Raw genomic sequence first — 15,542 nt, forward strand, 5'->3', positions numbered from 1 at the left:
AATAGGGCCAAATCCATCACTCTGAGATTTATTAACCTTTGCAGTATGTGACTTAACGCATTCACTTAATGGTTAACTCATATCAATAAGGGTCCTACAAAGCACAAAGCAAGCAACAAATCAAACAAAGGGCATCCCAATCTCACTTGCTACTACCATGCTAGGAACTTCTACTCTCACTGTCGGTTGCCTTATGCATGCAAATTATACACAATACATGATCAAATAGACTGTTGAATGAAAGACTCTACCCTAGAACCACAACCAGACAAGGAATAGGAAATAAAGCTAAATCAGTCATTCTAGGGCTATATGATCCTAACCGTGTACATTTTTTAAAGCATACTCTTAGCAATAACTTCTATCAATACAAGTTCCAAATCTGTCATAACATTCAACTCCTTCTAGGCTACGAGGCATCACATATCAGTCAAATCTACCATGCAATTCTTGAAAGTATCCCTAAACTTATCCTAGCATGTAAACATTCATATCATATAACATATAAATATGTATGGGTATTCTGGGAACCACTTACTTGAGCTCGACTGATTGCACGCATCACACCCCTTTTTCTTTTAAAAAAATATTTTTCGAAATCATTTTCTTTTAAAAGATTTTATAAATCCTCAGTTTGAGTTCAGACACACCCAATAGTGTGCCCGAATCCCTCAAACCAAGACTCTGATACCAACTTGTAACGTCCCAAAAATTCATAGTAAAATTTTCATTTTTAAAACAAAAACCATACAAACCAGTTGTTCCAAAACCAATGAAAGTGAATATATTATTTAAAAATCAGAGTACATATTGAAAATTGCCAATGCGAAAAACTCTAGTGGATGCGGTGCAGTCACATCGGGCCCTTCCCTTTTGTACCGGAAGTACCTGAAACCATAAACATAAAACCATATGCACAAAGCTTAGTGAGTTCCCCAAAATACCACATACCATACATACAATAGAGATTGCTATGTGCCAACCATAGTCTTGACATTATGCCATGAGCCATATCATTGTATTCCCTTGCCAAGCCAGGGGCCAAAACCCAAGGTCTTCTAGACAAGTGCCAAGAGGCACCTCCTGGTCTTCCATCCAAGTATCACAAAGACAACTAACATTCTACATATAACTATCAAGGTCCATACCCTGGTCTGACATATAATTTTCCGAGAGCCATGTCCACGTCTTTCATATAAATGCCAGGGGCCACCCTCTGGTCTTCCTATATAACATAAACCAATAGGCCGACATTGGTGCCTTCGACCCCCCGAGTACAGTAAGGAGACTCACCTGAATCACAAAGCCGACTAACATTCAGCTCAAAACCACACCGACCACATCTAACTGCTCTCCAGCCAAATAATAAGTGCTAAACACTTCCTAACAATCCACACAAGTCAAACCCTAAGTCTACCTTCTAAAATATAGAATGGCCAAAAGTCAACCCAAGCCAAAATTCAATGGTCAAAGTCAAAGTCAACAACCCAATATGTCAATTATTCAGCCTCATATCGTGACCAACCCTTGGTCACATCGTGAGCGCTCACTCAGTCTGATTCCAACTTATTTCGACTCAACCTAGCCAACTCAGTCAATAAAGTCACCTGAGATGACCTCACGACATGAGCAGCCTTCTCTCACGTTGTGAGCCTCAAAAGCTCTACAGAAACATGATTATTCAACCCTCATGTCTCACGTCATGAGCACAGTCTGAAGCCAAAAAATCCAATAATTGAAGTCCTTAATCCATTAAGCCTTTTACCCTAACTTTCCCGAAGGCCTTATAACTCCATAATACACTAAAAAGTCGATGTTGTATGGCATGTATGTCCAATACATGTCTAGATCTCATTTAGGACCAGTAATGAAGAAAAGATCATCTTATTTTCATGCAAGGTTCCAAAACCCAACCATTCACTAGATTTGAACTTCATGACACTCTAATGGCCGTTATAACCCATAAAGTTGCCAACTTTATGGTTTCTATTCATTCAAACTTGCTCAACCAAGGAGAAAAGTAGGAAAAACTTAGATCTAGCCACAAACAACAATAAAGGTGGAAGCTTTGACACTTACAAGGGTCCAGAAGCAATGTGAGGTGATGATGACGATGATTCCTTGCAAGTCTCTTCCAAATATCACATTCTTCTTCTTCTTCTTCTTCTCCAAACCAAGAAATGCTCCATAATGGCCAAGAAACAAGCACGGGATGAAGGATAGGGTTTTTTTTAGGTGAAAGAGGGTTTGAAGGCTAATGATGAACCCTAAAATGGGTTTAGAGGTGATTAAATACGAAGGAAACCCTAAAAGATCAAGGGATTGGGTTGCATCCGTTCTCACATCGTGAGCCCTTATGTCTCACGTCGTGAGCCTTTATGTCTCACGTCGTGAGACCAGTCCCGAACAAAAGTTCCATATAAACCCATCTCACGTCGTGAGCCTCTATGTCTCACGTCGTGAGGTTCATTTCCATCCAAAATCCAACTTTTGACTCCTTGAAACCCTAATTCGATTCATCCAGGAAAACGGGTGTTACATATATCTTATACATCAAATACACACTTTAAATTTTTATTTAAGATGTCTCTTTTTTTCAAATATTTCATATTAATTATGACATTTCCATAACGCGGTTCGGTTATGCGTCGATTTGGTGACCACAACAAACTTAAAAACATCGTTCTTTTCCTTTGGTCAAGTTTAAAATGTAAGACTTTTGCTTTGTATTTTATATTTAATGAGATCTTATTTTTTTAAAAAAATATATATCTTAATATCTTTTATCGGGATTTTTTTTGTGCTACCCCTTGTAAAATTTTCTGGTTCCGCTACTATATATACATAAATTTGTTTTATTTGAAGATCATATAAACCAACAAAATAAATACAATTGGCCATTTTATCCTTACATAAAAAAAACAAATATTAGAATGTTTCAACAATATTTGCTAATTTTAACTCTCAAAGAGTTGAGTTGAATAATAAGAATGGCAAATAGGTAAATAGTTTATGCCTTAATACATTAGGTCATGTTTTTTGTTTGGCTTAACTCATTAAAATATTCCGCATTCACTTAATACATTAATTCATATTTTTTTCTTAACTCATTAAAACATTCCGTACATACTTAATACATTAAGTCATATTTTCTTTTTGGCTTAACCCATTAAAACATTTTGTAGACACTTATGTCCTACAAAAACTATCTACAAAAACTTGAATGTAAATCCATCGGGCCCAGGGGATTTGTCATTCCCACAGGCCCAAACCGCGTTTTTGATTTCCTGGAGTGTTATAGGGGCCTCTAAAGCCAACATGTCATTGTCAGTAATTTTTCGAAATAAGTTACTTCGGAAAGCAGGTCAGATAGGCCACTCTTCATGGAACTTGGATTGAAAGAATTTTAGAGCTTCCAATTTAATGATAACTGGATCCGTGAACCAGTTGCCATTAATCATGAGGCCATTTATTCGATTTCTCTTGTTATTGTTGTTGATGAACCCATGAAATAGTTTGGAGTTCTCATCCCCGTCTACCGCCCACCGTATCTTTGCTTTCTGTTTTGCATCCATCACCCCCATCTTTTCCATTTCAATTATGTCCTTGTAGCTCAGCCTCCGAGTTTCAAGTTCTTCATCTGAAAGTAGCCTACTCTCCTCCTCCATGTCTAATTTATGAACAACTTCTTTTATTCTCTTTAGTTCCGCTTCTTCCTTGGAATGATCAGCCCTTCGCCACACACGAATCGCCTCTTTAATGCATTTCAATTTAGCATTCATATATAAGTCTGGTGTTCCGTATCCAATGAAGTTGTTCCAGGCAGTAATGAAAACCTTCTCGAACCCATCTCTCGATAGCCACGAGTTAAACATCTTGAACAGAGGAGGCCCAAAATCACACCATGAAATAGAAAGAAGAATAGGGCAGTGATCAGACATCTCCCTGGGTAAAGTTGTAACCGTTACAGATGGTGCGAGATTCGTGTGTGGCGAAGGGCTGATCATTCCAAGGAAGAAGCGGAACTAAAGAGAATAAAAGAAGTTGTTCATAAATTGGACATGGAGGCGGAGAGTAGGCTACTTTCAGATGAAGAACTTGAAACTCGGAGGCTGAGCTACAAGGACATAATTGAAATGGAAAAGATGGGGGTGATGGATGTAAAACAGAAAGCAAAGATACGGTGGGCGGTAGACGGGGATGAGAACTCCAAACTATTTCATGGGTTCATCAACAACAATAACAAGAGAAATCGCATAAATGGCCTCATGATTAATGGCAACTGGTGCACGGATCCAGTTATCATTAAATTGGAAGCTCTAAAATTCTTTCAATCCAAGTTCCATGAAGAGTCGCCTATCAGACCTGCTTTCTGAAGTAACTTATTTCGAAAAATTACTGACAATGACATGTTGGCTTTAGAGGCCCCTATAACACTCCAGGAAATCAAAAACGCGGTTTGGGCCTGTGGGAATGACAAATCCCCTGGGCCCGATGGATTTACATTCAAGTTCATAAAGAAATATTGGGAAGTTCTACTGGGGGATATCGCGGCGGTGGTGAAGTACTTTGAACTACACGGAAAAATCGATCCTTCTTGTAATTCATCCTTTATATCTCTGTTACCTAAAATCAAAGACCCGCAACAGTTAAAGGATTACCGCCCGATAAGCTTGATTGGGTGTATATACAAGATCATCGCAAAGATTCTAGCGATGAGACTAAAACTCGTTATGGGACAATGCATTGATGAGGTACAAACAGCCTATGTGGCGGGGCGAAATATCCTTGATGGTCCACTTTTAGTGAACGAAATATGTGCTTGGTCGAAAAAGGTTAAAAAAAAGATTCTACTTTTAAAAGTAGATTTTGATAAAGCTTTTGATTCCGTAAATTGGGAGTTTCTAAATAACAATCTAATTCAAATGGGTTTTGGCAATAAATGGAGGGGATGGATCAAAGGTTGTTTAACATCCTCAAAAGCATCGGTTTTGATCAATGGAACTCCTACAAATGAGTTCACAACTTCTAAGGGAGTCCGCCAAGGGGATCCTTTGTCCCCATTTCTTTTTATCACAGCAATGGAAGGCTTAAGTGTTGCAATGAAAGAAGCGTGCGTGCATGGAGTTTTTCAAGGGTTGCAATTACCGAATGGAGGCCCAACCATCTCACACTTGCTATATGCCGATGATGCTTTATTCGTCGAAGAATGGACCGAGCACAATATCAAGAATCTCGCAAGAATTTTAAGATGTTTTCATGCATCTTCGGGTCTAAAAGTCAATTTTTATAAATCTAGAGTCTTTGGAGTGGAAGCAAATTCGGATGAAATTGCTCGTTGGGCATCACCTCTTGGATGCGAACCAGCAATTCTTCCATTTCACTATCTTGGGGTACCAGTGGGTGCCAACATGCGTCTTAAGAAACATTGGCAACTGGTGATTGAAAGATTTCAAAATAAACTTACCCATTGGAAATCGAAGACTTTATCTTTTGGTGGGAGATTAACACTCATAAAGTCAGTCCTCGGAAACCTTCCTACATACTTCATGTCTCTTTTTGTTGCACCTACAGGTATCATTGACAAATTAGAAAAGTTGAGGCGTCGGTTCTTGTGGGGTGGTTCAGAAGGTCAGTCCAAGATTCATTGGGTATCTTGGAATAAAATCATTGCTAACAAGACAACAGGGGGCCTAGGAGTTGGATCGATAAAGGCTTTCAATACTGCTTTGATCATTAAATGGTGGTGGAGGTTCAGATCGGAACCTGAGTCGATTTGGGCAAAAGCAATTTCAAGTATGCATAATCTGGCGGGCAAACCGGACCACATCTTTTCTTTAAAAACTCTGACCGGGGTTTGGAATAATATCGCGTGCTCACAAAAGGATTTGGATAAATGCGGAATTACTCTTGGGATGGTGCTTAAAAATCAATCAATAAATGGGGGAGTGGATTGGAGATGTCCTCTCACAACCACAGGAGACTATTAGGTCAACGCTTTGAGGAAAAAATTGGATAATTGCATTCCAATTAATATTGGAAGATTTGAATGGGTGAAAGAGGTCCCGATTAAAGTAAATACTTTTATCTGGCGTGCAAAACAGGGTCGGATTCCAACTACAGAAGCCCTAGCGACAAGAGGGGTCAATGTGAATTCTACAACCTATTGTCAATGCGGTGATGAGGAGGAATCACCGGACCATGTGCTGGTTCAATGCTCGCATGCTCAAACGATATGGAACTGGATTTTAAAATGGTGTAATGTCCAACATGCAAACTTTTCCTCAATTCATGGTGTTCTTGATTTTGCTTCAAATTGGGGTAATTGTCCGAAAAAAAGGAGGTTGCTAGGCATCTGTTATGCAGTTGTTTGGAACATTTGGAAATCACGGAATGAACGGGTGTTTAACAACAAAAGGACGCATCCATCTAAAGTGGCAGATCTTATTATCTCTACAATGTTCACTTGGGAGAAATACAGGGGCAAAACGGAAGCAATTAGATGGTCTGAATGGTGTTTAAACCCTTTCATTGGGTTGTAGTTCATCTTGTTTTCATTACATCTGTTTCAATTTTCATTGTATGTTTTTCCTAGCATCTTGCTGGAGAATCCCTCTTTTTTAATATATATATATATATATATATATATATATATATATATATATATATATATATATATATATATATATTTCATTTGCTGTTTAAAAAAAATTAAATTAAAAGTATAAAGGCTCTAAGTATTCCGGTTAACAAAAAAATATAACATCTATGAGATTTAATTTTTTTAGCATTAAAACTGTAGCAAGCACCTCCAGTTTTGTCATTATGATTCATCTTAACTAAACAAAAAACAAAGTCAGTTACATAATTATAAGGATCTACATGCTTATTAATAAATATGGTTAATTAATATACAAAGCAAAGAATAAAAAAATATTTTTATCTATTTCAACATTTGAAGTTTGAAGTTGAAGAAGAAAGGGGTAAAAGTGGAAAGCAAATGATGGGTCCCAACAGTTGCCGTTAGGAAATGGGCTTTCCGGCCGTCATGATTTTGACTCGCATCATACTGTTGACGTGTTTCCAGTTCAAGTAACGGATTCCGTTACGCTTATAAATACACCTCCCACAACCCTCCCAAAAAAACACAGATAAACACACACATATTCTCTCTCCCTCTCTCTCACACACATAGAAAGTCTGTAATTGGAAGTTAAGTGAAGATTGATTAAGGTGTTTAAAAATGAATGCGTGAAAGGGAAGTCACTATACAGAATCTCTGTTACTCCTTGTTTTTCTTCAGAGATTAATTACACTTCGATTTCTTCCACCTTCAAAAATGGGAAACAAAGATCACATTTCTTCTAGTTCCGCTCATGAACACCAAGCGCAGATCGAGAAAAACAGAATTGAATCTGTTCTTCAACTCCTCCGGAAACCTGCTCCTCTCACTCTCAAACAGGTTTCAATTAAATCTCTCTGTCTCTCTCTTCATCTGGTTCCATACATTTGCGTGTGTAGATTTCTGCTTCTGTTAATCGATTTGGATACTCATTAATCTACATTTTCAGGAGAAATTTTGTAATGAAGCTTGCATTGGGAGATTTTTGAAAGCTAAAGGTGACAATGTGAAGAAAGCTGCGAAGCAGCTTCGAGCTTGTCTCTCATGGAGAGAAAATCTCAGCATCGGTATATTTTCTTCCTTTTTCGTTCGATTTCTCGTCACTGGTAATCTGTTAAGCTTATACTAATTTAATCCAGAACGAGATGATTTTACGTTTTGAAAATTGAAAAGAATGTAAAAAACTACTTCGCAATCTAATGGAACCTGTAACAATTACTTTTCTCTGTAGCTCTTTTGGATCTACCAATTTTTTTGTTGGAAATTGTTCTATATATCGACAAATATGTTCTTCATCATCGAGAACATATTTTCATTTTAGACTGTTTAAATTTATTTACATATAATGTTAGTAGAATTAATTAGTTGACCACATCCACATGTATTTCTAGTTTTGAAGCTGGAATAAATGAAAATGAAAAATAAGAATATAATATGCAAAAATATTCATGATGTGCTTGTGATTATAATATCATTGCACATGATTTGTAATTATGTCCATGTAAAAGTAAAATTTACTTTTTCCACAGTATAATTTTGAATCTCCTCTTTTTATACATACATGCTTCTTTCGAAATCATACATATCAACCTTTATTTGTTCAAGCCTGTGACACGAGAGAATCTTGCTTTTCGGCTTTGAATTACTTGCTCCATTAAAGTACTCAATATACTGTCTTCATGATTAAAGTAATCTATCCAAAAATGTAGCATACACAGTATGAAGCAATAAATTTGACTCTATTTATTTTACTATTTTTAATTATTACTATTTTTTTTTAATATTACAGATCATCTAATAGCTGATGAGTTTTCCGGCGAGATAGCTGATGGCATGGCTTATGTAGCCGGTCATGATGACCAATCAAGACCTGTCGTGGTATTTTATTCTTATTCTCATTCAAAGTTAAATAATTCAGACTTGAGAGTAGTACTGTTTAAACTGTTTAAAATCACTTATATTTTGTCTTCTATTAATCATTATTATTGGTGATGTTATCAGATTTTCCGAATCAAACAAGATTACCTCAAGTTTCGCTCACAAAAACTGTAAGTTGTTACTGTAATATTCTTTCTGATATCTACTGTTTAAATATGATTATTTTCTTGAATATTGCACAACACCTCTTTGTATTATAAATGACATATCTCTAGTTTTCTTTTTTATTAGTAATAATTAAGAATCTTTTAGCAATTATTATGCTTTTCCAAGAACCTTTTTAGTATATTCACATTACATAATGTTAATATGTTATTGAAAAAATGTTCGTATTTTTAAAATAAAAAACAACAATATCAATTTTGAATTCAAAACATAATAATATCTTCAATCAGGAAAGAAAAGTTGTCAATGTTTTTGTAGCGAACAAATTTAAGAATAAAAACAAAAAAAAAGGTGAAAGAAAATCTTGCATGCTTTTTTTCTTCTTCTTTCTCTCTCTATAATATAATATAAAATACAATATGTATGTACATTATGTATTTATTGTTAATTATTATTATTTTTTTAATCGTATAGGTTCACCCGTTTGCTGGTTTTCACTTTGGAGGTTGCAATTCAAACAATGGCAAAATCCGTCGAGCAGTTGGTTGTCTTATTCGATGCAAGTAAGTCTTTAGATTTGAATAAAACTAAAGTTCCATTTGACTATTGTTACATAATTTAAAAAATAGATTCCCTCCTTCCTTAATATTTAAACACTACTTCCCAATTGGTCAAACATATTATTAAAATAGTAACATCTTTTATTTACTGTGTGAAATCAGAAATTTTAAACATGTCACTTATTAATTTATTACTTGGAAATGGTCCAACGATAGAGAATGAAGTAGGGGTAAATTTGTAAATTCGAAAGGGGATCCTACGGATAAAACATCTGTATTTCTTTAAACTAGCTTTACGTCAGTTGGATGTTGGAAATTAATGTACATTCTTCCAACGTTGTCCTTCCCCAAAACCCTCTTCCCTCTTTTTCACAGTCTGAAAATGCCCCTTTGCCACAGTGTCATGCCTATTCATTCCCTCAATTTCATTCTCTTTCTCTCTCTCTCTCTCTCTCTCTCTTTTAATTAATTTTTTAAGTCACGCCTAATGACATAATTAATGTGTTATTAGATCAAACTTTGATGGCGACTTATGTGTCGGAAAACCGAACATTTTATCAGACTTGTTTCAGAAGTTGCCTGAATTACCCTTATTGTCTCCTCTTTTCTTTGGCAAAAAATTTATGTTCATAGTTGATATATTATATTTTTAAAATATATTCAAGTATAGCAATGAAAAACATTTTGTACTTTGATGTAGTTTATATAATTAGATAACATTTTACCAATGTTTTAATTGAAATTAAATAAAAATACAATGTTATATAATAAATCACGCAATCATTATATGTTGGAACTTATTTCCATTTGAATGTAAGAAAATCGTATAAAATTAAACAAAATGAGGCCTACAAAACACAAAGAGCATTATCTGATGCACAAATGACTTTAATTATCACTTGTAAATTAATCATTTTAAAGTCAACCGCTTTATTTGGTGGCCATTAATAACATTGTTGACTATAGCTATCATGGATATTTGGTCCCAGTGACAACGTTAGTAACGACAACTCTAGTGAGTCCGAATCCATGAAATCTTTTTCTAGTGCTTTTTCTTTTTATTTCAAAATTTCAAAATCGCTATATTCAAAAAAAATATCATCATCTGTTTTTTTCGATTTGTTTTATGCTCATAAAGAAAAAGAAACCCACATATTGTACATGACAATGACGTTATTACGTACAATACCTTAATTACGTTATAAATTATAATAAAACTAGAAGTTAAATGATAGATAATAAAAACAAAATCAAGGACAAAAGATGGAGGGTAGTACTGATGGTGATAAATACACAGGCTTTTTCAGGTCAGCATCAGGGTTTATGAACATATTGGTGGCAGCACTGAAGACCATAGCGGAGCACTACCCTGGTCGTCTTCACAAAGCTTTTGTCATTGACCCTCCTTCCATTTTTCCATATCTTTGGAAGGTAATTTATTTAATTTCTCTCGCAAATCTAATTAATACATTATTTAAAACAATTCAAAATAATAAATTAATACATAATTAAATTAAAATGTAACGATTAATTATGATGTTAATATGTAGGGTGTAAAGGCGTTTCTTGAACTTTCATCGATCACAACAATTGTATCCTCAATTGATTTTGATGAGTTCCTCGACTTCAATCACTTCACGACATACCCAAGAGCCGCATCACTCCGATTCAATCCTTCCTCAGTGCCATCCAAGGCCAAAGTCGGCTCATGCGCATCCTCGCGCTTTTCCTTCACTGTTTCCCACCATTTCGACTCACTGAAACCCTGGTACCTCACTCTGACGGATAAACCGTCGTTCAGAGTGGGTCCTACGTCTACAGGTCCCGCCCTGATATCACCTATCAACGCTCGGTCCTACTCATTCGCATCACCAACCGCAAGGAACATGAACACGATGAGGAAAAGCTTCTTCCCATCGACGCCGTTGCCACAAAAAACACAAGTGATGGACCACTCGACCATCAACCACCCACGAACGCCTAAACCGTCTTTCCTACACTCACCGGCTCTTTTCTTTAAAAAGGAGTGTCACGTTAGCAAAACTGATAAATCGCGTGAATCTTTCATTCCATTTTTGAGATTCTACAGACGACCATACGATGAGATGGTCTACAGATCGAAGATGAAGCCACCTCTTGGAGGTCTCATCTCAATCGTCTCGCCACAACTCATGAGGCGCCGCCACATGTCCGTCTCTCAACGGTTTTGATAGTAGGTATCAGAAGAAACAGATACAAACAAAGTGTCTGTATGTTTGTCCTAACAGTAAAAAGACGAGAATCGTTAAAATGTGATTTTTCTTCTCATAGATGATTATGAGAGACGGATTGGTGGTGTTTACTAAACGAGTACATAGATATGAGATTGACATTGACAATATCAAGTGTAATAATTAATATTAATATTTTTGAATTCCTATGTGGCATGGCAAGTTAATGTTGGTATGTGTATGTCTGTAAGCATTGATTGTGTTAGAAATGTTATGAGAAAAAAGGTGTAAAAAGAAAGAGACGACGTGCAAAATGGGATGTGAAATGGCGTGCAAAGGCTAAAAATATATATAAATTATGTGATGTGGGATGGGATGGCAAAATGCATGGTACATAGCGTGGTCGAAACGGTGAACACACGCATTGGGACTCCAAATAAACAACTCATTCAACAAGATGAAAGTCAATTTTTTCCCTTGTTATTTTCTATTTGTTTTGTTATAGTTTTAATAATAGAATATGGTTTTGTTTTTTTACATTTTAGACTCATATGTCACATGAAACTCCACTAATTAATATTTTATATTTAATCGTATTTTTATTGCTTTAAAGTTTTAATCAAGGAATATAATTCTTTATTTTGACTCATCTCATGTAAAAATTCATTAATTACTATACTTTATATTTCATCGTATACTCTTTGTATTATAATTCACCATTATCGATAATTTATGTTGTCTAACTTGACATATAGAGTTGCTAGAAATATGGAAGCATCGCAGTTATTTCACATATTTTTTAAAAGGCCTAAATACGTAAAATATCAACGTACATTGCTTTATATGTGTATATGTTAGTAACTAATTTCATTGTACTATATAGTATCGTATTTTCAGTGAAATTTATTTTGTATTTTAATGATGCTAGCCGATCCAAACAAATTCAATACTAATGGTCTAATACTATATTTTAGCTGTAGCATATCTATTTTTGGCTTTGTACAAGTATTCACATGTTAGGTTAGTGCAATGTTTGAAAAAATAAAGGCAAAATTGCAAAAATGATTACCTGGTTTTGTCGAAAATTGTCAGGTTCAAAAAGTTTTGGACTTCCATCACCGGTTTAAAATTTTGATTTTGTTGCGAGTTTGTCCAAAAAATTAAAAACTTTTTATAATGATGGATTTGTCTTTGATATTTTAATTTATTTATTTATTTTAATATTTTTCTAATTAAAATAAAACAAAAAAGAGGTATTTAACCCCACTTCCTACTAACCCACACATACCCCTCTTAAAAACATTTCTCTCTCTCTCTCTCTCTCTCTCTCTCTCTCTCTCTCTCTTGTCGAACCACCACCCCGGCCGGACAACCGCCGATGCCAGACCACCATCGCTTGCTAGACCACCACCATCAGCCGGACCACAACCGGCAACCGAACCATGCTAATCACCAGAGACTCCTCTTTTTGTCGGACCACCCAAATCACCTCCGACGATGCAGATCTGAACCACCTTCATCGCTTTCGTCCAGCCGAATCTATAAGGTCGTCAGATTCCACCATTAGGTATACCATCAAACCCTTCGTCTTCTCTAGCAAACTCTGGCAACAAAAATCAAAACCCTAGGACAACGAAAACCTAAACCTAAAAGTTTTAGGTGGCGTTGAAATTCGTCGAGTTTGTCGGACCACCATTGCGATCGAAGATTTGCAATCGTAAAGCATCATCGGAGCCACCTGTGTAACCGCAAATTTATTCATCTCATAAGTTTCGAACTACCTCTGTCTTAGACCCACCCTTAAAACACCAAAACCCTAGAAACATCGCTATCTTCATCGTTAGGTTTTCCAGATCTAGAGGTTGTCGCTGGAGCAAGTTAGGGTTTGCAAATGGTGAACAGTTTTCGACGCATATAAGCGTCGTCATCGAGCTAGGTTTTTCAAACATTGAAACCTATAAGCGTCATTGTGGAGATCTCAAGTGCAAAGGTTTTAGAACCCATCGTCTCTCCTTAGATTTCCAGCAGACGAGTGCTTTGCGGCAAACAAATACGGCTTCGGACGATGGTGATATAATGAAACCCTAATCGAGTCGAAGAAGATGAAAGATGACAGTGGCGATGGTGGTTTCTGGCCGTGGAGGTGGTGGATTTTCCGACACTAGCGTTGGCGGTGGTTTCTGGTATAGAAATATGGAGTTATTAAGAGTGAGAAGTGGTTGGTGGGTTGGTAATAGGTAAGGATAGGGTGATTCTTTTTTTTTTTTAATTTAGAAAATTGTAAAATTAAATAAAAGAAATAGATAATGAAAATACAAAGGGCAAACTTGTCAATTTAAAAAAAATCAAAACAAGTTGGACCAAACTCGCAAAAAAAATCAAAGTTTTGGATCGGTGGTGCAAGTCCAAAACTTTTTGGACCAAAGTGACAATTTTCGACAAACCATAGGCACCCTTTCTGCAATTTTGTCAAAAATAAATAAAACTAGCACTAATTAACTATGAATAACTATTTTAAAGATAACTTCAATCATTTCAAAATAAGGGAAACTGCAATAAAAAAATCACTAAATTAATCGAAAATTTCGATTTTCACACCATATTTTTTTCTCAATTAAATCACTATATTTATAATTTTGTTGCAATATCAACCAAATGACTGGTTGCCCATGTTCTCATGGTAACCATTTTGACATTGTGTTTTGTTTTTCTTAATTATGTCATTACATTTTCTAAGATCCAAAAAAATTATAAGGTAAAAATTTTATTTTTAATTCAACCATAAACACCATTTATCATTTTCAACCATCCAAAAGTATATCAGAGTAAAAATAGTAATCATACTACAATCCCAAAATCATAAAGTTGCTGAAACATGGGTGGATGTACTGCGATCAAGTCGGGTCCTCCCATTTCGAACTGGAAGTACCTGAAACCATAATCATAATACCGTAAGCACAAAGCTTAGTGACCCAAAATACCACATACCATACATATCATTGGGTCTAGCCTTCACATTGACCCCAACCTATAATAATGGGCCTAGCCCTTCCTAATCAATGGGCCCAACCTAACATATAAACGGGCCTAACCCTTAATACCATGGGCCTAGCCCAACATACCATGCAAGAGTCATAGAGACAGCTAGCATATAGCATATCCTGGTGGGCCGACATTGGTGCCTTCGACCCACGGTACAGTGAGGAGACTCACTTCAAGCTAGAGATAACCGAAACACACACGTTGCTGCTACCGGGCTCCTTACACTGAGCACAACCAAATTATTTGTAACGCCTGATTTCTGGTATGTATTTTAACCTTCGAATTATTGGAATTTACAGAAGAAATCGACGAGTTGGATGCCCCAAGCTCGTCGTGTTGGAATGTAGTTGGCCCGCGTGATTAAGTGATCAACTCGACGAGTTGGGAGGACCCAACTCGACGAGTTGGCGGCAAGGAATGAAACCCCAATTTCGGGGTTTTGCAAACACCTTAACCCCAGGTGTCGGCCTCATTCCAGCCTCCATTGTCCCTTAACCTAATCTCGAAACCCTAGGGCATTTTTGAGTGTTGTGAGCCCATTTTTGTGTGTTTGAAGCTCTTGGAAGGAAGAGAAGCTTGGTGCAAGTTGGTGATTCAAGAGGGAGCTTCAAGATCTCGATTCCTTGCTCTATTTCCAGCACATTTCTGGTAAAAAGTCTCAACCTTGCTTAGTCTATGCTTAGATCTCCTTCTTAGGGTTATTTTGCATGTTTTAGTCATGTTGGAGTGTGTGATGGGAGTTAGACGTCCCATTGAGGCAAAGCCCTTCAGATCTAGAGTTCTAAGGAGCTCTTATGGCATAAAGGTGGAAACTTTATGGTCTTAAGGGGTCCATATGAGATATTGAATTATCATTTAGGTTGTGTCGGCTAGAAATCGATCGATCTAAAATTTGATTTCCGGGCTGCGCACTGATATGCTAAATCTTAGAAAAATCATAACTTCCTCATACGAAGTCAGATTTGGATGTTATTTTTATGTATGTTCTCCGTTTAACGTATACTACGAATTCCGTTTATATCCCTAAGGCTAAAAATTAATTTAAAAAAAATCACTTTTTACGTT

General features: G+C 36.2%; 2 protein-coding genes across 2 annotated transcripts; one reads left to right on the plus strand and one right to left on the minus strand.

The window, feature by feature from the left end:
* Positions 1-3,365: 3,365 nt before the first annotated feature.
* Positions 3,366-3,941, minus strand: LOC145113793 (uncharacterized). The gene has a single exon (XM_079049845.1). It carries the CDS (start codon positions 3,939-3,941, stop codon positions 3,366-3,368), a length of 576 nt encoding a protein of 191 aa, XP_078905971.1.
* Positions 3,942-7,152: 3,211 nt separating this feature from the next.
* LOC145117774 (Sec14p-like phosphatidylinositol transfer family protein) lies at positions 7,153-12,031 on the plus strand. The gene is made up of 7 exons (XM_079054094.1): positions 7,153-7,462; positions 7,572-7,689; positions 8,412-8,500; positions 8,624-8,670; positions 9,140-9,228; positions 10,523-10,656; positions 10,776-12,031. Exons 1-7 carry the CDS (start codon positions 7,340-7,342, stop codon positions 11,433-11,435), a joined length of 1,260 nt encoding a protein of 419 aa, XP_078910220.1. The 5' UTR covers positions 7,153-7,339; the 3' UTR covers positions 11,436-12,031.
* The last annotated feature ends 3,511 nt before the right edge of the window (positions 12,032-15,542 follow it).

The sequence above is a fragment of the Lactuca virosa genome, chromosome 5, assembly GCF_052849685.1.
Source record: "Lactuca virosa cultivar CGN04683 chromosome 5, Lactuca_virosa_CGN04683_v6, whole genome shotgun sequence".
NCBI classification, from domain to species: domain Eukaryota; kingdom Viridiplantae; phylum Streptophyta; class Magnoliopsida; order Asterales; family Asteraceae; genus Lactuca; species Lactuca virosa.